The 26,939-nt window shown below is 39.3% G+C and overlaps 1 protein-coding gene across 1 annotated transcript in view; it reads left to right on the forward strand.

Annotated features, from left to right (window-relative positions):
• UNC5D (unc-5 netrin receptor D) overlaps window positions 1–26,939 on the forward strand; it is a 694,878-nt gene that overhangs the window by 227,008 nt on the left and 440,931 nt on the right. The window contains exon 2 of the mRNA XM_044283128.1: window positions 26,541–26,759. Within this exon, the coding sequence (XP_044139063.1) occupies window positions 26,541–26,759 (219 nt within the window). The remainder of the gene's footprint in view (window positions 1–26,540; window positions 26,760–26,939) is intronic.

Genomic DNA, 26,939 nt, shown 5'->3' on the forward strand with positions numbered 1-26,939 from the left:
TATAGCTATACATAGTAATTAGATCTCCCCTCAGTCGTCTTTTTTCTAAAGTGATTAACCCTAATGTTGATAATCTTTCAGGGTACTGTAGTTGCCCCATTCCAGTTATTACTTTAGTTGCCCTCCTCTGAACCCATTCCAGCTCTGCTATGTCTGCCTTGTTCACAGGAGCCCAGAACTGTACACAGTACTCCATGTGTGGTCTGACTAGTGATTTGTAAAGTGGTAGGACTATGTTCTTATCACAAGCATCTATGCCCCTTTTGATGCAACCCATTATCACTGATTTTTACAGCTTAGTTTGCTGTTCACTAAAATTCATAGATCCTTTTCCATGTCACTGTTACCCAGTGTTTTACCATTTAGTATGTACGAGTGACTTGCATTATTCCTTCCCATGTGCATAACCTTAAATTGCCACTTATCTGTCCAAGCCTCCAATCTATCCAGATCCATATGTAGCAGTATACTGTCCTCTTCCATGTCAATTACTTTACAAAGTTCAGTGTAATCTGCAAAAAATTATATTTTACTTCTACAAGATCATTAATAAATATATTGAAGAGAATAGGGCCTAATACTGAGCCCTGAGGTATTCCACTAGTGACAGTGACTCTATATGAGTACTGCTGTACCAAGGAAAAGACTGAAGAGGTGGCAGTGTTTTCATTCTTTCATTCTCAGGATCGGGATCTCAGAGGCCAGACCCCAGCAATCATTAAGTGATAGATTATCCTAGCAATATGCCATCATGAGATAGGAAAAACACTTGTCTTAGGTCTTGTTCATTTTACCATAAGGTTCATGTGCTGATCCCTAATGGGCCGCAGGTCAAAGCTCAACAGGTGAGGCTTTGATTAGACTGGGCAAAAGAAAGTCATAACCACTTGTATAGCCTTGATGTCTGTTTTTATTATTTTTTTCAAACAAAAATAACCATGTACTGGTCTGGTAGGATAGGCAATAGAGAGACTCCAACATTGACCACACTGTTTATGGCTCTAGAGGAAGGTCAGAACAATGGAGTTCCTGTACTTTTCATTGGCACCGCTTTTTATATAAATGCAGGTGTCTAAGCATTCAATCTATTCTTATTCAATGCGTTGTGTCACTGTATGGAGGTAATATCTTCTCCCTAGCAATTGTGCATGTTTATTTCCCTGCTGAGTGTAAGGTATGATTCACTCAGCCCAGTGGAGCTCCACTCTCCACAGCAGAGGTAACAGCGGTGCCCTTATCAAAACGTGTAATCACAGTGAGTCAGTTCCTCCGACTGGCCACAACAAAATTATGCAAAACTTGGAAAACACTTAGCCCTGGAGATCAGTATGGAAAAATATAATAAGCCAGCAAAACAATATACATTCATTATATTTCATATTGTCCTGCTGTTCACAGCTGCAAGGCACATAGACAAGCACTGGAATGTTGTGTGTAATGGTAGCGCATTTGGCAAAAAATCTGAATCCAATGTTGTTTTCTTCTCTTTTTTTCCCGACGGTTAATTTAGATCATTTAAATGCTGGCATTGCAATGCTTTCAGAGCATTTTGTGAACCGCTAAAACTACACACAATGTGTTTTTGCAGGGGATCACTGTATATATAAGGTTTATAGGACACAGCTGTATTAACAATGAGAAAATGGCATCATCTCCCTACATTAAGTCTCATTTGTCGAGTTTAATTGTGTAACAAATGATATATTTGTAACACTATTTTGTAACATTTTCATTTTTTTTTCAATATTTATCAAACAAATAGTGGCATAGATTTTACATTCTAGAGTTATCAACTGATGGACTGTAGACATCACTACAATTCCATGCAGAAATAAGGAAAGAAATAAAGTTTAAAAACATAAAATAAACATTCAGTAAGTGGTAATGGAACTGAAAAGTCACTGGCTCCATACTAACCATGACAGCCATGATAATCTTGATGTCGGATAATAAAATGCTTTTAAGGAGAATTTTTTTTTGCATTCCCAAAACCTAAATGGGCATTAACTTTTCAAACAACTTCTTCTGAGAGGTCACTTTAGGTAAACCTGAACAAATCTGAAAATCACTTTGCTTAAAAATGTTCATGTTATCCACCCTAAAACGGTTCTGAAATCTCTGTCACTAGGTTCCACCCTTCTAGCGATTTTGATGTCCACTCACTGTTATTACATGAATCCAGTACTTAGCAGCATAGACAGATTGAAGGTAGTGGGTGTGTCTTTCTTCACTGGCTGGCTCCTGAGTTCAGTGTGCTTCTGAGCTCAGTGCAGAGCCCCCTTCCCCATTCAGGGCTCATAGCTTGAATGCTCAGCAGAATGCTCAGCCTTTCAGACAGCTGTTTTCTGTGTATGACAGCTACATGTTCCCTCCAATACATAGTAAGTGCATTTCTTACTCAAATCATAATCAAGTGCTTTAATGTTTTTAGCATGTGTTGGTTTTAGCTTGTGTGTTAGTCAGCATCGCTCACTGGACTGACTTTGCATCAGTATAAATAGTCCTTGTCCCGACTGTGCTGTAATCAATCTGTCCTTGTTTTCTGGACCTTTCCCCTCATAAATACTCCCTCTGCTAGATGAACTGTCTGCTGTGACCTGCAATTATTTTCCCTTTTCTATGCTTTCATATTAATTTGTATTTTAAATCCTGGATCTGTGTGCTATAAGCATAAACTGTCTCTTACGTACCAAGTATACTAAGTATAGGGTCAAGGCTTAAGATAGGGCTTACTGGTGATTGGCCTAGAAGTATGGGAAAGGAAGTCTTGACCGGTATAGTACTGGCAGACTGCCTATATTAGGACATGCCCTAGTCTTGAAAAGAACTACTGGATGCAAAAACAGCACACTAGGGCACCTAGAAGTCAATATAAGGAGACCAGAGCATTAGGGAAAGGCTGGAATGGATACTTAAACGGTCCCCAGTAAAAGCAGAAGTAATATTTGAAAAGTTCTAAAACTCAATTACTGTTCAAATGTGTTTTCTAGGATTTCACCACTTTTTAATTAAGCCCCCTAGCATGTGGATCTTAATGAAAGACTTCACCTTCTCCCTGTCGCACCAGAGCCATGGTTCCATTCGATGATCTGCTTGTTTACTTTCAGCCAGGGTATATACATGGTCATATGCACCTCTTTACCCATGACTGGCCTCAGTAGTGATGGGTCCCCAAGCAGCAAGTGAACCAGTAATAATGTGTCTCTCATTTCTGTGGTCCCTAAGACACTGTTCTAATGCCCAAATGAGAGCATGATCCAACTCGATAGGATATGTGGAAATTTAGGAATGCTAGGGCACTCTTCCACTGAGATGCAAGAATTCAGGTTGCTAGAAGCAATTTGATCTTGACTTTGATTTTTACGAATTGCTTGTAGTAACCTTCAAACCTCCTCCATTTTTCTTAGTTCCATCCATTGGGATTGGATTGTGCTTTCTTACTAGAGTGATTGTTTTATCTCTGCACAAAGGGGAGGGCGGCATCTATTACCAGGAACCTACCTGCTCCATAAATTCTGATTAGATTTGTGTCAATCCTTACAGGGGAGCAGGAAACTGACATTCTGTATTTCTACTGCTTTCCAAAAGAATGTTAAAACCCAATGGTGTGCTTTTTTCCCAGTTAACTCAACCCCCTTCTAGCAGTATTGAAAAATATAACAGATCCATTCCAAGATGAGAATCACTGTAGTCATGAACCTTGAATCAGTTCTCGTACCAAAAACTCTAATGGTTTAAAATAACCTCATACCAAGATAGTATGTTCTGTAAAGTGATTAGCTTTCAATCTCAGCCCCTTACTCCTAAAAATAGATGAGAAAATCATTCAAAATTTGATTTGGGTCCTATTTGGCCAAATCAATTGACTGATCTGTTTAGGGTCTGAATCGATTCTATTGGCTGGAAAAGTGCTACAACTGGCCCAAAAATTTGTGTATGACACTCTGAGGTCTCCCAGGACTCTCTCACTTTTTAAAATGTATTATTACGTCTCTCTTTCTTCCCAAAATTCTGATGTAGATGCAACTCACATTTTTACAAAATTCATATCAAATTTGATTAGTTTAGAATCAATTGGCTCATCTTAACAACTTCCATACTTTACATTTTTTTATGTCATACTGGCTTCTACCACCATAGTCATCATTTACTAAATACACTGTAGCGAATATACCTCATATTAACATTATTACTAACAAATAAATGATATTCTAATCTAATAACAAAATCATAGGGGTGTACATAGTTAGAAACCTTGAAATTGATTTTAATTCTCTTGAACAGTTAAGATGACTCTATGAATGTCCTGTAATTCCGGCTGTCGGCACATCAGTGTAGAAGAGTTTTAATTTAAATAGAATGTTAATGGTTAACCTTCACATTTCATTTTTACTCCATCGCTTATTAATCCATCCAAATTTTCCCCATCTAGGACCAACTGTTGATTGATGATAGAAGTCATTTAATGAGTTAATGAGATGTTGGGAACACAAACTGAAGAACCATGTGGTGCAGTACACAATTCAGTTTGTTACTCCATTACACAGCAGATTTGCGTAACTTGACCACCCAGTTTATGACATTTTGCATCCAAGTAATTTTAATGCCACAGAATAGTTTTATGGTGAGTGCTGTGATCGGTCATATGTATGCCTCACATATCATTTCCTCAGGCTATTGTCATGATACATTACATGTCATGATACACTGCAATGTGTTTTAGCTCAGATTTAAAGGGAATCTTTCACATATGTAGTTTGTGAAACCGATTCTACAACCCAGATAAGTCAACTGGTTAAAGAGCAGGAGGAGCTGAGCAGATTGAAATATAGATTTTTAGAAAAACATTCAATATAATTTGTCAGTGTGCGGTCCTGACGGCTATCTTGGTATCTAAACACATAGAAGAAAGGCTGTTAATCACTGAGTAGCACCACGCTTTGGACTCCTAAGCATAGAATAAGCAGGAATTGGAGGGATATTATGAGATTCTGAAATTAATGATCTATCCTCAGACTAGGTTATCAATATCAGATCGGTGTGCGTCTGTCTCCTGGGATTCCAACCGATTAGCTGTTTGAGGAGGCCTCCTCACAGCTTACTAAGCACAGTACCATCCATTGGACAGTGGCCATGCTTAGGGTTGCTCCTCAGCCCTATTTCCTTGAATGGGACTGAGATGTGCCTAGGTCATGTGACTGAAGAACGTGATGATGTCACTGGTCTAGGAAGAGGCCCCAGTGTTGAGAGTTAGACCCCACCGATCTGATATTGATGACTTCTGGATTGATGATCTCTGGAATTTCTGGAAAACCCCTTTAAAATGAAAACAAATACCAGTTATATGGACTCTTTTCCCATAAGACTATACATTAAACTGCCCAGCTCTATAAGCTTCTACCCACAGATTGCATTGATGGGTGGAAGAGAATGATGTACCAAAAGACTATGTATGATTAAACTAATGAGTACAATAGAGTTGTATAACAGTACTGTATGTAATAAATGGATAGCAAGAACTACAAGTTGTAGTAATCTCCATTATATGGCGGGACTGGTACCCTTCTACTACTCTGAGTCCTCACAGAGAAGAGCCTGTGTACAGGTATCAAAGCTTGATCCCAGAGCAGATTTCTATTCCCGAACCTTCCCACACAACTCATATACTCTTCTACTAATAACTAAGAATTTATTAATATGCACTTAAAGGGGTTTTGTCACTTCAGCAAGTGGCATTTATTATGTAGAGAAAGTTAATACAAGGCACTTACTCCTTTGCTGGCTGAATTCATTTTTCCATCACATTATACACTGCTTGTTTCCATGGTTACGACCACCCTACAATCCATCAGTGGTGGCCGTGCTTGTATACTATAGGAAAAAACACCAGAATATGTGAGCTCCCACAGTCCCAGCCACCAGAGGCAGGTGCTTTTTCCTATAGTGTGCAAGCACGACCGCTGCTGCTGGATTGCAGGGTGGTCGTAACCATGGAAATGAGCAGTGTATAATGTGAAGGAAAAATGAATCCAGAGAGCAAAGGAAGCAATATGGACAACCACACTACATTAGTAAGTGCCTTGTATTAATGTTCTCTACATAATAAATGCTAAATGCTAAGTGAGAGAACCCCTTTAAGCTTTCTGCAATTACCTGCATGTTAATTTCCCATTATTAATCAATACAGTGGAGGAAATAATTATTTGACCCCTCACTGATTTTGTAAGTTTGTCCAATGACAAAGAAATGAAAAGTCTCAGAACAGTATCATTTCAATGGTAGGTTTATTGTAACAGTGGCAGATAGCACATCAAAAGGAAAATCAAAAAAATAACTTTAAATAAAAGATAGCAACTGATTTGCATTTCATTGAGTGAAATAAGTATTTGAACCCTCTAACAAAAAAAAGACTTAATACTTGGTGGAAAAACCCTTGTTTGCAAGCACAGAGGTCAAACGTTTCTTGTAATTGATGACCAAGTTTGCGCACATTTTAGGAGGAATGTTGGTCCACTCCTCTTTGCAGATCATCTCTAAATCCCTAAGGTTTCGAGGCTGTCTCTGTGCAACTCTGAGCTTGAGCTCCCTCCATAGGTTTTCGATTGGATTAAGGTCCGGAGACTGACTAGGCCACTCCATGACCTTAATGTGCTTCTTCTTGAGCCACTCCTTTGTTGCCTTTGCTGTATGTTTTGGGTCATTGTCGTGCTGGAACACCCATCCACGACCCATTTTCAGTTTCCTGGCAGAGGGAAGGAGGTTGTCGCTCAGGATTTCACGATACATGGCTCCGTCCATTTTCCCGTTTATGCGAATAAGTTGTCCTGTGCCCTTAGCAGAAAAACACCCCCAAAGCAAAATGTTTCCACCCCCATGCTTGACGGTGGGGACGGTGTTTTGGGGGTCATAGGCAGCATTTTTCTTCCTCCAAACACAGCGAGTTGAGTTAATGCCAAAGAGCTCTATTTTGGTCTCATCAGACCACAGCACCTTCTCCCAGTCACTCTCTGAATCATTCAGGTGTTCATTGGCAAACTTCAGACGGGCCTGCACATGTGCCTTCCTGAGCAGGGGGACCTTGCGAGCCCTGCAGGATTTTAATCCATTGCGGTGTAATGTGTTTCCAATGGTTTTCTTGGTGACTGTGGTCCCTGCTAATTTGAGGTCATTAACTAACTCCTCCCGTGTAGTTCTAGGATGCTTTTTCACCTTTCTCAGAACCATTGACACCCCACGAGGTGAGATCTTGCGTGGAGCCCCAGAGCGAGGTCGATTGATGGTCATTTTGTGCTCCTTCCATTTTCGAACAATCGCACCAACAGTTGTCACCTTCTCTCCCAGCTTCTTGCTAATGGTTTTGTAGCCCATTCCAGCCTTGTGCAGGTCTACAATTTTGTCTCTGACATCCTTGGACAGCTCTTTGGTCTTTCCCATGTTGGAGAGTTTGGAGTCTGCTTGATTGATTGATTCTGTGGACAGGTGTCTTTTATACAGGTGACTAGTTAAGACAGGTGTCCTTAATGAGGGTGACTAATTGAGTAGAAGTGTCTAACCACTCTGTGGGAGCCAGAACTCTTAATGGTTGGTAGGGGTTCAAATACTTATTTCACTCAATGAAATGCAAATCAGTTGCTATCTTTTATTTAAAGTTATTTTTTCGATTTTCCTTTTGATGTGCTATCTGCCACTGTTACAATAAACCTACCATTGAAATGATACTGTTCTGAGACTTTTCATTTCTTTGTCATTGGACAAACTTACAAAATCAGTGAGGGGTCAAATAATTATTTCCGCCACTGTATGTAGTGCGAGGCAAGAGTGTAATAATGTGAAGAAGGAACACACATTGCTAATATATTTCTGACCTGGGATGGATTGTACAGCCCATAAACGTTTTCTCTTTCCTTCCATGAGGAATTCATTGATAATGTTTATAGTAATATTTTAATTTGACATATTGATGAAGTCCACACAAGTATGCTTCATAGCAATGAAAGTTACTTCACTGACTACAATTGCCCAAACTATATTATACTGACATTATCCCTATTCAGATTTGCAGTGCAGCAGCTGTAACAGTGAACCATCTTGGTAGGTGGTTCACTGTCTATAACTAGTTTGAAATGTAAGCCACCGACAGTGATGGGATGTCATCTTCTCGGGTGTTTGTAACTAAGGCTACTTTCACACTCGGGTTTGGTGCGGATCCGTCATGGATCTGCACAGACAGATCAGTTCAGATAATACAACCGTCTGCATCCGTTCAGAACGGATCAGTTTGTATTATCTTTAACATTGCCAAGACGGAACCGTCTTGAACACCATTGAAAGTCAATAGAGGACGGATCCGTTTTCTATTGTGCCAGATTGTGTCATAGAAAACGGATCCGTCCCCATTGACTTACATTGTGTGTCAGGACGGATCCGTTTGTCTCAGTTTCATCTGCAAGCAGCGTTTTGGTGTCTGCCTCCAGAGCAGAATGAAGACTGATCGGGGGCAAACTGATGCATTCTGAGCGGATCCTTTTCAATTCAGAATGCATTAGGGCAAAACTAATCCGTTTTGTACCGTTTGTGAGAGTCCTGAACGGATCTCACAAACGGAAAGCCAAAAACGCCAGTGTGAAAGTTGCCTAAAAAGCAGCTTCTATGCAAAATGATTATTGGACTATCCTTGAATGAGTCCATACGGGTCTGGTATCATCCTCCCTACCTTCAACAAAACTGCTAAGGGTCCATTCAGACGTTGGTGTGTTTTGCGGATCCACGGATCCACAAAACACGGACATCGGGGATGTGTGTTCCACATTTTGAGATAATGCCTAATCTTATTAGATAATGCCTAATCTTGTCCACAATTGTGGACAAGAATAGGACATGTTTTATTTTTTTCGGGAACGTAATTGAGGATACAGAAGTGCGGATCTGCAATTCCGGATCTGGGCAGCACATTGTGCGGCCCCATAGAAATGACGTGTGAATGAAGCCTTACTGTTTACTGATACAGCACTGAAATGTTCCTGTCCAATCATCTTCCAGTTTATGAAGAAATTGACAGCTAGGTATTACCAGTTGGGCTGGATCTCCAGACTGTGACACTGTTCAATCAATACTGACAGTGTCACGCTTTTTAGAGACACAGTTCTTAGACAAGGCGATTGGTAATGCCCAGTTTTCAACTTATTCAGAAATTTCTAGAAGGAATAGGACAATACAAATGTATGAGAAAAGATGCTCAAAAACAGTGATTTCATAGGGAATACAGGTAGAAAAGGGGTTTTCCCAACTCAGACATTGGTAGCCTATAATTAGGATATTCCATCAATGTCAGATAGGTGAAGGTCCCACCTCTGGAACCCACTCCAATCTCCAGAAGGGGACCCCCGAAGTGAAGGACAGAGCACACTGTGCATGCGTGGTATATTGTGCCTTCACTGCCATAGGTGTGCCGAAAATAGCTAAACAGCCGTGATCGGCTCATTTTCGAAGAGCCATAGCTTTGAATTGAGAGTTGACTCGGGACCCTGTTTTGGAGATACAGTCGGAGCAAGTCTCAGAGGCGGGACCTGAATCTGTTTGACTTGATGGAATATCCCTCCAATGTGTTCGATAGAAATACCTCTTCAACTAAGGCCCCCTTCACATATGCACGGTGATCCTGTGCAGTTCCCCTCTGGTGTGAAGTAGAAAACACTGGGGGGAACTGAAGCCAGAACTTATTCCATAGTTTTCTACGGGATCGTTCTCATATATCTGGTGCATCAGTTGTGATGCCGGATGCCAAATAGTGCTGCATGCTCAGTTTCAGCGGATAGTTGCTAGATCTGTGCACTGAAGTACAGTACACGTGTATCAGTTGTGTCCATCTTAACTTTGATGTTTGGGGAGGCTGAAAACCTATTAGTGGTTAGTGTTGAGCGCGAATATACGAATAGCGAAAATGGACATTTCGAGAATATTTAGAATATAGCGCTATATATTCGTAAAATCATTTTTTTTATTTATTTTTTTAATATTACACATCAGGTGATCATCCCTCCCTTCTTCTAGCTTGTGGGCCAATGAAAAGGCTTTGTCACAGCTTAGCAACATCCCTAGCAACCAATAGAAAAGTTGCTTACCCCTTACTATTGCCGAAAATTTGCAAGCTCAAATATATTGGATATAAGCTATATAAAGCTATTCTAATGTTCCGCCGTGTCAGCCATTTTCTCTAGTCTCAGGAAACTTATACCAGCTTGAAAAAATTGAATTTCACGTACATTCTGCGAATATAATATTGCCGATTTTCGCAATCAAGAATATAATTTGGAATTCACAAAAATTCTACAAAACATATGCAAAATATTGTGAATTCAAATTCAATTGCCCCTGCCGCTCATCTTTATTAGTGGTCTCACTATTTTTTTTCAAAGATTTTTATTATACAGTCTTAATTTGGTGAGCAGGATGAGACTGCACATTTATGATTAGTGTATCAGAAATTGCCCTAGTAGTCCTCTCTGCAGGAGATTATAAGATGTCCTATTAAGGGTACCGGAGTAGACTATGTAGAATGATAAAGGAATGTGAACACTGTACCTGGGGTAGAGTACTGTTTGAGTCTGAACATACCATTAGTCATGATAATTTAGGTTCCTCAAAACCTTGGAATACAATTCACCTAATTCAGAGATGTCCAGTAAATTTGGCTTGTTTCATGTGTATTCAGTTGCTGCATCATGATTTGCATTTCAACCACATCTTTACAGGAAAGGGGCTGATATAGATATTAAATATGGAAATGAGACAGAGTATCTGCATAAATAGGAAGCAACAGATCTTTATCCACAATGTCTTCATACTGTTCCTCTGTGAAATGATGAAGACTAGAAGGTCTATGTCAGATCTTCCTTCCCCACCCTGAATCGAAACTATGGCTGGAACTTAACCATCCTTATATTGCTGTGCTTAACAGATCTCTCCATTGCTTGAAATAGAAAAGTATTCTTCCTCTGTGTCTTAGGCTTGAATGATTTAGACAGAACTTAGCAATTTCATTAGTCAACTAGCTACCTGATTGTGTCTTCTCTACAGCAGATCATTAAAAAGTGTGTGTAATTACTAGTGCCATCAAGCATCTCAATGACTATCGTTCCTGTGGACTTTTTCCAGGTTGTTTATCATTAATCTCCTACCAGTTAGGTAACAGTAATAGGAGCCACTGCAGTGTTAAATCAATGGCAAGTGCATCTTCTGATTTGTGATGGTGGGAGAAGATCTCTCAGAGGAAGCCAAGAAGTCCCGATCTCTACCTTATTACCTGAATGGTATTAATCAACTGTCCATCACTTTGTTTCCTCTGTTATATAATTTTTTTTAGTTATTTCCTTTGTGTTAAAGTCTATCAATTTGTCTATCTATCTAATTCACTAATCTATCAATCCATCCATTTTCTTTAACTTTCACGGAATTGCTGTTTATGTAACGGAATTTAAATCATTCACCTGCTGGTATAGAGCTCCCATTATTTTTAAAAAATGTGAATCTCTGCAGCTCGGATTGTTGTTGGAAAAGAAATGGATTTGCAGCCACTTACCTTCATATTTGGCTTATATGTTCGGAAATAACTCCCCTCTGGAATGCAGTTTGCAGTGAAATAAAAAAAGATTTGTTGCAAAACCATCTCCCCTAGACCAGAAACTATACTTTTCTTGTTACTGGCTCCTGACATTAAAGCATCAAATCAGAGTCTAATAATGCGGATTGTTCAAGCTCCAAGTTAGTTAATCTATTAAAATGGAGAGCAACATCCCCTCCCTATAACGTTTTTTGCAGTTATGTCTATGACATTGTATGAGGGCACATTTTTTGCAGGTCAATCCGTAGTTATTTATACCATTTTGGAGTATGTGTGCCTTTTTGATCCATTTTTATATAAAAAAAATATGAACTTACAAATTTAACATTAAATCAGCCATTTTGATATTTTTTTCCCATTACGGTGTTCGCCGTATGAAATAAAGATATTTTATTAGTACAGGCATTTTGCGATCTCGTGATGACTATAATTTTTTATTGTTTATTTTTATGGAGAAAGTGGTTTATATATATATATATATATATATATATATATATATTTATATATATATATATTATATTTTTAAATAAAACCTTTTTTCCCACACATTTTTTATGTCTTTTACATACCTTCATTTGATTGCTTTTCCCATAGACTGCAATGATTTAAGAGTGCAGCCTATGGGAGTTTCAATATGTTCCTATGGAGCCCTTCCACTGTCTGCTAGAGTTGTAAAAATGGTTGGTTGTACAGGCTTATTATGGGAGAATGCACAGTACTGAAGCACATTAGTGTGCAAAAGTCTCCTCTGCCTTTCAAAGCAACATTAGCACAAAATTTATTCAGTCAGCGCTTCATAGATTTGGTTTCCATAAAATGTGGAGAGCTTTATAGATGCAAAGGAGGACCGACTCCATATCAATCGCTGAGGTTTTGGAATGAGACATGTGATACTTGGGTGCCTGTTCAAAGGCTTGTAAATGTGTCATGTATATTTATTATCAGATTTTTATTCATTTTGAAATACTGGTTGATTTTTTTCTTGTTTACATTGATTATAAGAAAAAGAAAAGATGTATGTCTATTGAAATTTAGTGTACAGTCCTAACCAAACTGTAGCTGCAGTGTTACTGTGGTTTACTAAAGCTATGGACATGAATCGAGGGTGAACACTCCATATTTGAAGCCTTTGTGCCTGCACAGGGATCCTGTAAGCAAAGGCACCCATCACCATCCTAAAAAAAAAATTACAGTGGCGTATCCTCAATGGAGGCAGATCACGCAACTGCTACGAGAAAGGCAGAGGTGAACTCCTTCTCTACCAGATGGAGAAACCCTACATTTTCATGCAGCTACAGATTATTACAGCTTCCTTTTCAGTCAATGTAACTTCATAAATTCCTGTGCACTGAGCTCCCTCCACTGGTGGCTGCAGGCAGACAGTTTTGTAATAGAAGGGAAGCAGAACAGAAGCTTTATTACTATATTTATGCCAGTTTTTTGGGGTTGTGGAATATGGTGTTCAAAATGCCATTTTATGAAGCACCTGTTCGACTTTTTCTGACATAGAATTTGGATAAAGTGGTTGAGGCCAGGTGTGATTTATATTATTACATTTTCAATGAAAAATTCTTATGAATAATAATACTGATGATGATGATAATAATAATAATTAGAGATGAGCGAATCGAATCCCACGAAGTGGAATTTAATCCGAATTTCAGTATAAATTTGATTCTCCTCGAAGCCGTATTTCCTCGTGCTTCGTGTTAACGAATCGATTTAAACTGAAGCAGTGTAAAAAACAAAAAAATTCATACTTACCTCCTCCATTTGCTCGAGAAGGGCCGCCAGCCTACATCTTGATTGAAGATCTCAGCTAAAATCCCATGCGTGGTGACGTTTGATGTCACCACGCCGGCCAGCGTGATGACGTAATCTCACGCCGCGCGATATTTCGCTCCAGATCTTCAAGCAAGATGGCTGCAGCCGGCCGGTCACGAGAAAATGGAGGAATTAGGTTTGATTTAATTTTTAAAAATGTTAATTTCACACAGTTTTCACTGTGTATAAACGCAGCATCTTAAGGGGTACAATGATGAGGGGCGGCGCTATCGCTGCGCCCTGTCATTGCACCAGCTACTTACAAAAAAATGTGCTTCGTGACAAAGTTATTTTGAAGATTTTTTTGGTAAAATTTGGCCAATCAGCTGAATCGAACTTTAAAAAAATTTGCTCATCTCTAATAATATTAAGTAAACTAAACAGAAATCGTTAGCATTGCACTTTGGATTCTCCATTGCCTGGAAGTGCTAGATGCACCTCTTGCTATGAAGCTTTATAAGATCTGTGTATGCCCTTTGAGTGATTCCTACAGTCTAATTGATTGCATGTAGAAGAGATTTGCACATATGTTAAAGTTTCTCTATGCCAATATTTTTTTATTTTTTTATTTTATTCATTTTTTGCACTGGGGCCTATTATTTTCTATGTCCGCACTAGACGTGAATGTTACTGCTTTCTTCTGCAAACAGCATGACTCCTGTTCGTAGCTCGTGTCTGGTATTGCAGCTAAACTCTGAAGTGAATGGGGCTAAGTTGTAATACCACACACAATCTGTGTGGCACAGTTTTTTTTAAGGAAATGAGACATGTCTTTCGAACCCTGAGCAACCCTTTCAAGGGGCTTTCCATAACTTTACTAGTGATAAACTGTCATAGGATAGGCCTTTAATATCCGATCGGTGGGGGTCCAACAAACTGTTCTGCTGTAGCTCCGGCTCCAGAAGTCGATGTCTGAACCTCACAGCGCCACACATTGTTTAGCGGATGGAGCTGCTTACTATAGCTCTTCTCTCATTCAAGTGAATTGGAACAACGCTGCTGTAGCAAGCTTTGTCCTTTGCACAATAGACGGAGCTGTGTAGTTCTGCCGCTGATGTCCAGAACCAGATCTACTCTAAAACAGCTGTGTGAGGCGTTGGACTCCTGTTAATCAGATATTAATGACCTATTCTGAGCAAAGACCATCACTAATAAAATCCTGGGCAACCCATTTATGGATTTTTCTTTTAGTTGAGAAAAGGCTAGACACAAATTGATAGTAATTCTATCATCAGGCATAAGTGCAGGAGTTGTACTGTAAAGGGTTACTATGAATACAGAATGACAAGATCTTATATTGCATACATGAAGTCAGCTTGGGTTTTACAAACCCCTGATTCTGTATAATTTGATCATTTGCGCAGGTATAAGCTATCATAAGATATTGAAGTGTGCATTCCTTATCAGACAGCAGAATCAGCTGTGGGATAGAGAAAGTGAAGCGATCAGATGACTTCAGAATCATTATCAACCACAAATCACATACCGACTCACTTTGAAAAACATGTCAACCTTACAGTTTAATGGATAGACACTAAACTGTTAGAAGGCAGATAACACAGAGAACCGTTCAGCCTCTTATATTCCAATATTTCTGCAATTAATATCAATTTGATGTTTGCCAGCATATATTTAGTGGCGTTCGATGATGACAAGGCACGGACACACCAGTATTTGATTTTACTTTCGTGTTCCATCAAGCCAAGATTTCATGGAGAACCCTGGCTCCTCGCCTCCTCCTTCTTTCCCCTTAAGACAGGAAAGATTAAGTTAAGCTTATGTTCCTTTCCAAAATGCTGCAGCTGTCACCATGCCGATCCTAAGCTCTGGCCATCATCCCTGCCTCAATGCTCACTTTCCTTCAGCTCTCTGGAATATGTGGGTTATTCACTTCTGAAGCCAGCTGGCAATGCCAGAGGTTATTTTTTTTTTATATTAATAAGAGGGGCTCTGAAATATACCTCCAGTTTACAATATTTTCTCATAAAGGGAGAAGACTGAGGAGATGAGCCATGTTATACCACTTTTATGTACCATATGAGGCATACAGATATACTGTACCAATATAAAAATATTATTATAGCATAGAAAAGAAACAGTAACATGACAAATTTGTCTTTGCTACATCTGTGCAGCTTTGAATTAGATTTGTCCATTAGAGAAAATGACCCTACGGCTCATTTTCTATCTGTGCATTTCCAATTTTAATTTAATAACATCATCAAGATCTAATAAACATCTAAGAACTAGACCTACTGACCTGTGATTGGCTCCAACGTCACATTTAAATTGCATTGACTTCTTCTGGAACTTTAGGACCCATTGTTGTGTTAGAATCTAGGGCTGCTGGCAGAACCTTTAGAACTCTGGTGTAACCAGTCTAGTTCTTCATAGAACCAAAATTGTTGAGTATACAATATGTGTTGTTGACCTGAGAATTCACCCTATTGAGGGCTAAGGGCAAATATCTCACAATTCCTTAGATTCTGCTCCCTGGTTTAGCCCCAAGTCAGTTCCATTTGTGTCCCAGAGCTACAGTAGGCCTATCCAGTACCTGTGTTTTTAATAGGTTTGTTAAGCAGCAAGTCGATCTCAAACTGATAATCCTTAGCACATTGACCATTTTATATAAGATTTCATGAGACCTCCAGAGAGAGATCTGATATTTGCATTATACTGTATGTTCACTATCAGTAATAGAATGGCTTGTGTTTAAAAGTCCTGCAGTTTAATATGTTCTAATTAAGCACATGGAAAATAATTATCCCATTAGGACAACTCTTTTAAGCCATTCTTCTTTCCATATAAAAAAAAAACATACAAAAGTGTTTACCGTGTGGCCTAAACATAAAAGAAGCAGCCATTTTTTGCCCTCAAACAATTTCTTAAACTAAGCTAGGCCATGTTCACATCATATTTGTGATTTCTGAAAACATTACGGCAAGAAATGCTTCCGGCGGACATCCTAAGCGTGTCCATAGAGTTCCAGTATGTGGACAAAGGTCAAAAGAGTTTTTTTTTTTTTTTGTTTGGCCTCTCTCAGGCTGGTACATTTTGTTACTCAATAGCTTAGTGGCCTATGCTACAGTACTCAATGCAGTGGTATAAAGTAAAAAGGTATATCATGTGGTATACCTTTCTTTTAAACATGGGAACCTATGGGTAATGGATGCTACTGTATGCCATCCATCATAGGACTCAATGAGATTTATAAGTTTGGAGGTTTTCCCTTTAATTTGATGTGAAATTGTCTTGAGAGGCATACATTAAAAGTAGACATAAGCAACTTTCTTAAAATTCTATTTGTGCCTGATTTGGCCATATTGGCGGTCCAATTGGATTTAGGTTTAAATAAATTTGACTCAAATCAAAGTGCTCCAATTCCCTGAAAAGGTCACTTTCTCCTCACTCCTTCCTTTCACTATCCCTCAAATCACACAGAATTCAGATTATTTACAACGACAACTTTTTGAAAAATTTGGGTAGATTTTTAGGATCAATTCACTCATCTCTAAATGAAAGATACTGTACATAATTGCTTGCAATGTCCCTACGTTATAAGTGTACTCTTGCTGTGTATACTATAGGTCTTTAACAGAAAAATAAGCTTGTTTTAATTATTAAATAATGTACTAGTCTAGACCCATTGCTTTTATTCTAAGCTTGTGACAGAATTTTAGCTCATCTTCTCTGCCTCTTGGTTGTTTTCTCAGTTGTCCCTCATGCGTGAGTGTTTCAGTCTATTATCTGAAGCGTTGCCATCCATAAAGCATCACGCCTGTCAGACTCTTAACTTTCCCATCGGAAAGGATGTGAATATTGCTTCGGTATAATATGAGTTTTCAGACTCACCAAGCCTTCTGCTGCTGAGGCACTCTTCTGCTGACACTGCATCCACGCCAACCGCTTTCAAACTTAGTCTGGCGTCTCATAAATCTTTACCATTTGACTATGTGAACAGCTATATCCCGGCAGAAAATTCACAGAATATCTGTAAATGGGCCTTATTCTCACATGAACGAAAGACACAATTTTTGGAAGCTTGATAAGCAGAAGTGAGACATTTAGCGACATGCTGTATGAACATGATAACTTTTTTCCTCTTTTGTATAATAATATAAACTAGATACCCACCACCTGTCGATGAAGTTTCTTCTCTGCCACAAATTGCGAGGGGAATTGATTTTTCATCTTTTATAGTTGCGCAGCTGGCAGTGCAATTTTCTTCCTGTCACCCGGGTATTTGATGGGAGGAGTGTGACCTATGCATGGGGACGTTAATACAATCTTGGAAAATGAGCAAAGGCAGATAAAGGCTCATGTCCTGATAGAGAGGCAGGTCAATTTAGTGTATGAGGCTCCAGCAATCTTCACACGGAGATACCAGTGACAGAACTGAACTAGAGAAATAGTACATGCCAACTAGTTCAATAATGACCAAGTATTTTCAACTCCTCTATGTCTTTGCATATTGAATGGTTTAATGCAAACCCACACTTTCAGAATAAGCAGTGCTGTGTGTATACATGAGTGGCAGCACTATATCTGATCATTATACAACTGTCGGCTCTGTTTCTAATCATCAGGCAGCACAGTGGCTCAGTGGTTAGCACTGGTGCCTTGCAGCACTGGGATGCTAGGTTCGAATCCGACCAACGGCAACATCTGCATGGAGTTTGTATGTTCTCCCCGTGTTTGTGTGGGTTTCCTCCCACAATCCAAAGACATACTGATAGGGACCTTAGATTGGGGACAGTTGGATGCTCATGTCTGTAAAGCGCTGCGGAATATAGTAGCGCTATATAAAATGCATAAAATAAAAAATCAGTATAGCTCAATCTAGTCAGCGGAGATTATAAAGCTCTAAGACTACATTTGGAAAAAACTATATATATTTTGCTTCATAAATCTATCTCTACCGCAAAATTAGTGTCATATAAGACATACAAAAAGTATTGATGTGAATAAAAGACTTTGAAATTCACATTTAGCTTCTTTAGCCTCTATGGGTGTTTCTCTTCTACTCTCTTTTTCTGTTCATCTTTCTCCTCCCCATACCCTCTCTATAGACTTCTATGAACAGCATGACTGTGAGTGTGTCTCTCCTTCTCTCCTCCTGTCTCCCCTCCTGTCTCTATAGACCTCTACGGAGAGCATGTAATTTGATCCTTAAGTGAGAGGAAACTCCATCTTGAGAGACCACTATGGATTCATTGGAGAGTCTAGCGTTAGGGAAATAAGTGAAACAGTTTAGAAAGGAGGGAAGAAAATAAGTGGAGAAAGAAGCATTTTTCTCCGATACTACAAAGTTTCTTATATTTGCCTGCAGTATTGATTTATGCAAAGTGTGTTGAAAGTGCAGATACTAGTTAGGTTTATTGCATTTGGTACTCTACTTCACAAGAGCTGAGTACACAATCTGTAGATGTAAGAACTAAGAATCAATTTACATGGGTAAAATATTGGTTAGGTGACAGAAGGTTAAGATTGGCTGTAAATTATGCACATTTAAAATGGCCTACGATGAGCTATAGTAAACACAAGGTCCTACACTGGGCCCTTTTTCATTTGTCTTTTTTATTATAACAAAAAACAAAGACAGGTGCACACTGCGGTCTTACTGGTGTAACATTGAGAGATTAGCCACATATCCTACTTGGAGGACATGTCTGAGCCCGAGCACCGCGCCAAGGTTTCTCAAGTAGCTCGGGACCTAACGCTAAAACCTACTTGGGCCGTGTGGGAAATACCAGGAGCCAGTGGGCGAATTACAGGAGCGCAAGGTCTGACTCACAGCAATCTCCCAGTAACCTCCAGCATACAATGGGAGGAGGCAGAGAGCTCTGAGCCCCAACCAAGACTGGCTGATATAGCCGGGCCTCATATGTGCACCAGATTGCTGCCTCTAGATGGAAATAAAGGCACATTCAGACTAGGAGTTTATACACCTCCAAAAAATCAATTGGCGTGGTATTAAAAAGCAGGGAATGCTCAACCCCATATGCAGTGGTGCATCTATACCGGGGGGGGGGGGGGGAGGCAGATCCTGCACTTGTGGCCTGCTGCTAATGTCAATCCCCAGCAAAATCGAAGACAATGGAGGATGCCTGCAGCGGACCACAAGTACCACAATGGAGGACATCCTACATAATCAATGATTATAAATTACTCAGCTTGATCGTGGAGTATCACGGAAAGACCTCAACAAGCTAAAAGCCTCTTATCTTCCCTGGAGCTAACAATTGCATATAGAAACAGATAAATCTGATAGACATGTTTGTATTTAACCTACCTGTAATTATGTAACCCTGTAACACTTATGAACACAAATGGTTTAGTCGGTAGGATATATTTGCTTAACCATGGAGCACCCAATGGTTAAGTTATTTTTTTTGTACAGTTTTTTACAATATGTTTTTTTTATTCTGCAAGTAAAATTGCCTGAAAAGCTGATGAGGCACTGATATAAGCTACATGTATTTCAAATGTGTGATCACAATGATTTGATGAAGACCAGTAGAAAACTGAGGCACAGATTTTTTTTTCAACAGTCTCTGTGACTGATATACGGCCAATGGAAGGATGTGAGCCCAGTTCTCCAGATGGCAATATACCATCTATTATACCATCTATTATACCATCAATATACCAGCTATTATTTTTTTGTACGTGTCACAATGGAGAAGAATGTGATTTCTTGGATTTATTAAAATTTCTTCACTAGTTACTTCTTCCATTCCATCAAAACATACAGAAAACTCAACTATGTCCTTTTCGATGTTTCCTGTATTTGATTCTCAATTCTAGACCATTTGATATTTCTAGGTGAAAATAGTGTTTGGGTCTATTTTGGCCAATCCCAAAAAAAAGTATTTGCATTCACTCTCAATTTCAATTTACCACTAAGGTCCTTTCTATGCGTACTACTGAACTGAACAGTTTCCTTAGGCACATTTTAAACCCTATGTATAGAGAGGTACAAGTTTATATGAGGTTTTTCTAGTAAAATAATAATAATAATAATGATGCCCCTTCCCCACTTGAATGTGTGTATAATATGTACTTGTTCATGCATGCACATGCATATTTTATGACATACCATTATTCCATATTACTACTACAGTTCCTTATTCATGCAAGCCTATGGGATGGTGCTGGAGGATAACACTGTTACAATTCTGATATTTTTTACCCCAGAGTCATCTGACTTAACCTTTCACACATTAATCTTACACAATAGGAGTTGTTTCCAATGGCTTTGGAGCACATCATGTAAGCATTTACATTTTAGCTGCTCTAGGTGATGCATAACTTCTAAAACATAGCCTGACCTTTCACAGTGGTAAATTTCTAACACAATAAATTCAATGTTCCAGAGAGGTCCCTCATCACTTTTATATCTGGATGTGCCAGGTAAAATAATGTGCAAATTATAAAGATTAGGTTAGGACAGCTATTCACATTCTGCTATGGTTAAGCACTGCATTAAGCAATGACCCTCTGGGAAATTGAGTCTATAGATTGTATATATTGTTCTGCTATACATAAATTGGAAAATAAAGATGTTCAATGGTTGAAACTGTGATTATAAATAATCTTTGACAAGGGTGGCACTGGCATCCATTAGAAATATGAATTAAATACAGATGTGTTCTTCTCAACTTTTCTTTTTCATGCTTTTCCCTTCCTTACTTTTCCTCTTTCATGACTTATCCTTCCTTACCTTTCTAATTTCATGACTTTTCCTTTCTTAGCTTTCCTTGTTCATGAGTTGTCTCACTTTACCTTTCTTCTTTCATGGCTTGTCATTCCTTACCTTTCTTTTTTATGACTTGACCTTTCTTACTCTTCCCCTTTTCATGACTTGGCCTTCTTTACCTTTTATCTTTACATGACTTGTCCATCTTTAACTTCCCTCTTTTCATGACTTGTCCTTCCTTGCCTTTCCTTTGTTATGATTTGTCTTTTCTTATCTTTATTTTTGGCTCAAGATATCCCAAATTAGAACAAAATGAACAGCTTTGAAAAAATGTGACATTAATGTATCTGTCCAACTGTCCTTATCGTAAAGATTATAAACAATTTAGTTTACTATTTTAATTTATATGTAGCCATTCTTTAGAAACACATATTCAATGATTCGTTAAAATGTACTATCCAGCAGTAGACATTAGATAGAAGCAGAGTTCCTCCTTGCTTTACTCTATGTACACTGCCACTTGTTGAGCTCCACAAATTGCCTGTAGGATAGTGAAAGTTCTGTGCAGGCCTCTATTGCCATTTTGGTACCTGCCAACTGCAATGGTGTGGAATGGGGAAGAACATTGTGCCATTTCACTCCAGCTGTTCTGAAAATACAACTCCCAAAATCCTCCTTTTACTTCTATGGGAGTTACTAGAACAGCCAAGTAAGTTTGCATGCTGGGAGTTGTAGTTTCATAACAGCTGGAGTGCCAAAGGTTGCTGATCCCTGAGCTAGTCTATATAGTAGAATACTTTTTTTTTTTGTTTATTTGTAAGATATTGTAGGGACAGGGATGGTAAACATTTTTGTAATATATCCCCACCTATCTGACATTGGTGTGATATCCTAGCAATTTGCCACTAATGTGTGAGATGAGCCTACTCCTTTAACAATGCTTAGTTACTGCTTTGCTAACAAGACTCTTTACACAATTCAAGCATTAAGGCACATCTTTCCCTAATAAAGTATATTAGAAAAATGTTAAACTGTATTAAATGCTAAAATGCTAAACTATATTAAAAATAAACTGAAGCATTTATACTTTAAAGTAGCACTTTCACAAAAATGTTTATTCTCTGACCTGTTAGAAAGGTACATGATGGAATCTGCAGTGAATGTAATCGTCTCATCTGTGACTGTATTTGTGAGTTATCCTCCCCCTTCTAATTTTTAGCTGTGTCATGTGACCAACTCGCTGATCTCCAACTGACACAGGACAGGAAGTCAGAATAAAATGTTTTGCGGGAGTTCTTCTTTAAGGATTGTTTGCACTGTCGATTAATCCAAATTGCTGAAAATATTGAGTGACAGTGTGTCAATTAAATTTTAAAACCCTCAAAATTGGTGCAAGACAATAAAATAAGTAATGCACACTTCTCACATCCTCTGCCACTCCTGTTCTGACTTTTCCTGAGTCCTCCCGCCAGTCCCTGATCCCTTTTGAAATGTGACTAGTGTTGAGCGAACATGCTCGGCCGAACACCTTTTTCACTCGGCACATGCTCGGCACATTGTGGTGTTCGGCCGAACACCGTGATGCTCGATTCTCCTCCCTGCTTGTTTGTTGGCTGCTAAGCAGCCAATAAACGTGCGGGGAACTAGTACCGCTCACTGTAATGCCATAGCCATGTTGGTGACTGGCATTACAGGGATTGGCTGTCTGGAACACGTCATCAGGTGCTATATAGCACTCAATGAAACATGGTTCGGATTATACCAAGGCTCCATTCACACGTCCGCAAATGGGACCGCATCCATTTCGCAATTTTGCAGAACGGGTGCGGACCCATTCATTCTCTATGGGGACAGAAAAGATGCATCCGCATCTCCGTGCCGCGGCCCCAAACTTCCGGGCTTAACCCCTGAACTTCCGGTCCGTGGCTACACAAAAAATAGAACATGTCCTATTCTTGCCCGCAATTGCGGACAAGAATAGGCAGTTCTATGGGGGGTGCCGGCCAGGTGTATTGCGGATCCGCAATACACTACAGATGTATGACTGTACCCTTAGTCAGGGCGAGCTGCAGCAGAAGGGACAGATAGTGTAGGGAGAGGAATTGTGTGTTTTTTTGGGAGTTTTGAGTGTTGAAAGGTGTTAGAGACCCAACAGTCCCTTTAAAGACTATTGTTTTATCCAGCTGCAAAATATATTAGTGCAAAGTGCGCTAAATTGTGTGCAATTGTCTGGCTGCTGGAGACAGCAGCGACATTACCTGCGCTACATCTCCTGTATAACATTTGCTCATCATAAATATCGGTGACATTCAGTTAAATATTTTTGCCGCTGGTGACAGCGACATTAACTGCGCTACATCTCCTCTGTATTTTACTGAATGTCACTGATATTTATGATGCGCAAATGTTATGTTTGCGCATCATAAATATCAGTGACATTCAGTAAAAAAAAAATGCTGCTAGTGACAGCGATATTACCTGCGCTACATCTTCTGTATAATGTTTGCACATCATAAATATCAGTGACATTCAGTTAAATTTTTTCGCTGATGGTGACAATACCTGCGCTGTGTGTGTATGAGGCCCTCTTTTATGTGTAATAAAGGGTATATTGGAGAGCCGGTTCCTTGTAATTTTTGGCAGCCCTTTCACTTAGTGCATAGGCTTTCTGAGTGTAGGTGTCACTCTACCAGAACAATTGTACCACAATGTGAATGAGGCCCTCCTTTATGTGATATACAGGTTGTATCGGAGTGCCTCTTCCTTGTAATTTTTGGCAGCAGTTGCACTTTATATACAAGTAAATATAAAGGAAACAATGTTTCCTTACAATTTTTCCTCTAAAATCGATTTTATCTTCGGTTTGTTGCATAATATTGTCAGTCAGTAAAACTGGTGTACTACTCGGACAACATCGTTCCCATCAGCGACCTGGGAGTCCAAGATGCATCCAGACATCCTCCCCATGCTGTTCTCAAACCATTTCAGCTGTGTTTCTATCAATTTCTGACCTTTTCCTGTGAACCAGACACCCTTCCCTCTTCAGAGCAGGGGGTGCCTGGTTTAATGCTCGGGTTCTCCCATTGACTTCCATTGTGCTCAGGTGCTCTGTAGAGCACCCCAGCATCCCGAGGTGTTCTACTGAAGCACCCAAGCACTTTGGTGCTTGATCAACACTAAATGTGACCAATCAGCTAGTCACTGGATGTGGCAGAACGGGGCTGTGGGTAGATACCTTTGTGTTGACAGGGAGATGGAAATACAGAGACTGACTGGGACCTAGAAAACATCAGTGTCGGGAAGAATGAGTGAGTTTTTGATTCTTCTGCTATTTTACATCATTCTGAGTACATTTTTTAATATAACTATCCCAGAAACCCCTTTAACTATTACAACGTCCCTGGCATGAACATGCTGGATATCTGTTGTACTGTTCCTGTTTTGGCAACCGATTCAAGTATTAAACACCTGCTCCCAGTTTTGGTGTGAAATGAATCAGAAATTCTTTGTGATAAATAATTGCCCTGTAGGTGACATTTACTCTATATGTATTATGGAGGGTCATTCAGAAAAGTCTTTTACACTTTCTGTCACTTCTAATGGACATGAACTTTTCACTGAATAAAGGACCCAGGTCTTTATCAGCCTATGACTATAGGGACAATTTGAAACGCATGTAGCAGATTTACGTCCTGTCCCATCATAAAGGTGCATTTCCGTTATGTTCAGCGACAGAGCACAATAACAAATCAATAGATAGATAATGCCTGGCTGATTGCCTGCCAGTCACACGTGGACATTTGTCTTCTTATCTTTCCATTACGCTTCTCCGATGACCCAGATTTATACTTGGGTGTAATCGGATAATTAGGGTTCCTTGACATTTCTGTTAGCCATATAAAAGGATATACATCTGGACTCAGTGATGTATATTTCTAATCTGCCGGGTTAAAATAGATATAAAATCCTTCTCTGTGGAGGGCAAGAGATTGCCTGTCTATCTTAATAAGACATCTATTAATACGGCATGGGCATTAGGATAACATGAGAGATATGTGTGTATCCTAAGGAATCGAAAGCTATGCCTGGTTTGCGTATCATCCTTTATTTATATATATTTGCTATATGGTAAATGCAACCATTCTCTACCTGGTTGAGTCTTGTCTCTAAAAATATAAGGTGGCCATTCAATCTCTAATTTCACAACCAAAGGCCAAAATCACTGGTTGTATAATTGGATAAAAAACCTGGTGCAAAATCTGTAACAGAGCCCCCCACCTACCATATACATTCTATAACACTTGTGTCTTTTTATGTGACAGTTCTTTGGGCCCCCTTAGCTTCCTAGGGATGGTAGCGACTGCCACCTCTGCACCCTCTCTACTATGCTTCTGAGCTACTGAACACTTTTGATACTTTTATTAGAGTTGTGTATTTTAAACCATATCTTTTCATTCTTTATTTGATGTACTGCTGATGGATCCCCAGCGATCAGCTCTTTTGGTCCTCTTCAGCGCCACCACAGGGGGAATAAAGCACTACAGTTCCCATCAAAACCAGTTAGGTGTCTTTGTAATACATGTGCATGATGGGTTCCTCATAGTCTAAGATGTATGAAGAAGCCACTTTCTATTCTTGATAATAAATGAGGGCTCTGCACAGACCCCTCTAGTAAAGTGGGCATCACGGTGGTTCAGTAGTTGGCACTGGTGCCTTGCAGTGCTGGGGTCCTAGGTTCGAATCTGACCAAGAACAACATCTGAATGGAGTTTGTATGTTCTCTCCATGTTTGCATGGGGTTTCTCCGGGTACTCCAGTTTCCCTTCACACTCCAAATACATGGTGATAGGGAACTTAGATTGTGAGCCCCATTGGGGACAGTTGGATGCTAATGTCTGTAAAGTGATGCGGAATATAGTAGCGCTATATAAGTGCATGAAATAAATAAAGCTAATTTTTAGGACCAATAAATATACAGTATATGAAATCCCCAAAAAAATAAAATAAAATTGAACCAGAGAGCTCCATTAACACATAAAGAGATAGATTTATGAAAACTGTCTTAGGCTTATACTGTCACATCTGCGCTTTCCATTTCCGCTATTGAGATCCGTCATAGGATCTCAATAGCGGGGGAAAACGCTTTGTCCCCATTCATTGTCAATGGGGACACAACTGAATGAAACAAAACCCTGTCCCCTATTGACTTACAATGGTTTTAGAGATGGATCCATGAAAGTGTGTGGTGTGAAAGTAGCCTAAAAGAAAAACTGTCTGTGTGATGAGACATTTTGATCTTTGTATGCAAAAACAATGTTAAAATTAAGCTTAATATGAAATATGCTTTAAAAATCTAAGTTATATCTTTATGTTTAATATTTCCTTTCTATTTACCAGGAAACAGCAATGGGGAAACTATACCAGACTCAGCTCCTTCTGCTCCCGGTACCCTTCCTTATTTCCAGATGGAGCCTGAAGATGCCTACATCATTAAAAGCAATCCTATCATTCTCCGCTGCAGAGCCTTGCCAGCTATACAGATCTTCTTCAAGTGTAATGGAGAATGGGTGCACCAGAATGACCACTGGTTTGATGAAATCACAGATGAAGGCTCTGGTAAGGATATGGGATTTCAAGGTTCCTTTTAAGGAACTTCTGGTTGTTTAAGGACTGTAAGTTCACACATTCTTGGTTTGCTTATGGTAAATCCAATGGTTATTTACAAGAAGAATGTGATTTCTATTGCTGATGTGCAGCAGATCTCTACAAGCCATTGTCATTCAGTGGATCTAATCC

The sequence above is a fragment of the Bufo gargarizans genome, chromosome 2, assembly GCF_014858855.1.
Source record: "Bufo gargarizans isolate SCDJY-AF-19 chromosome 2, ASM1485885v1, whole genome shotgun sequence".
In the NCBI taxonomy this organism is placed as follows: Eukaryota; Metazoa; Chordata; class Amphibia; order Anura; family Bufonidae; genus Bufo; species Bufo gargarizans.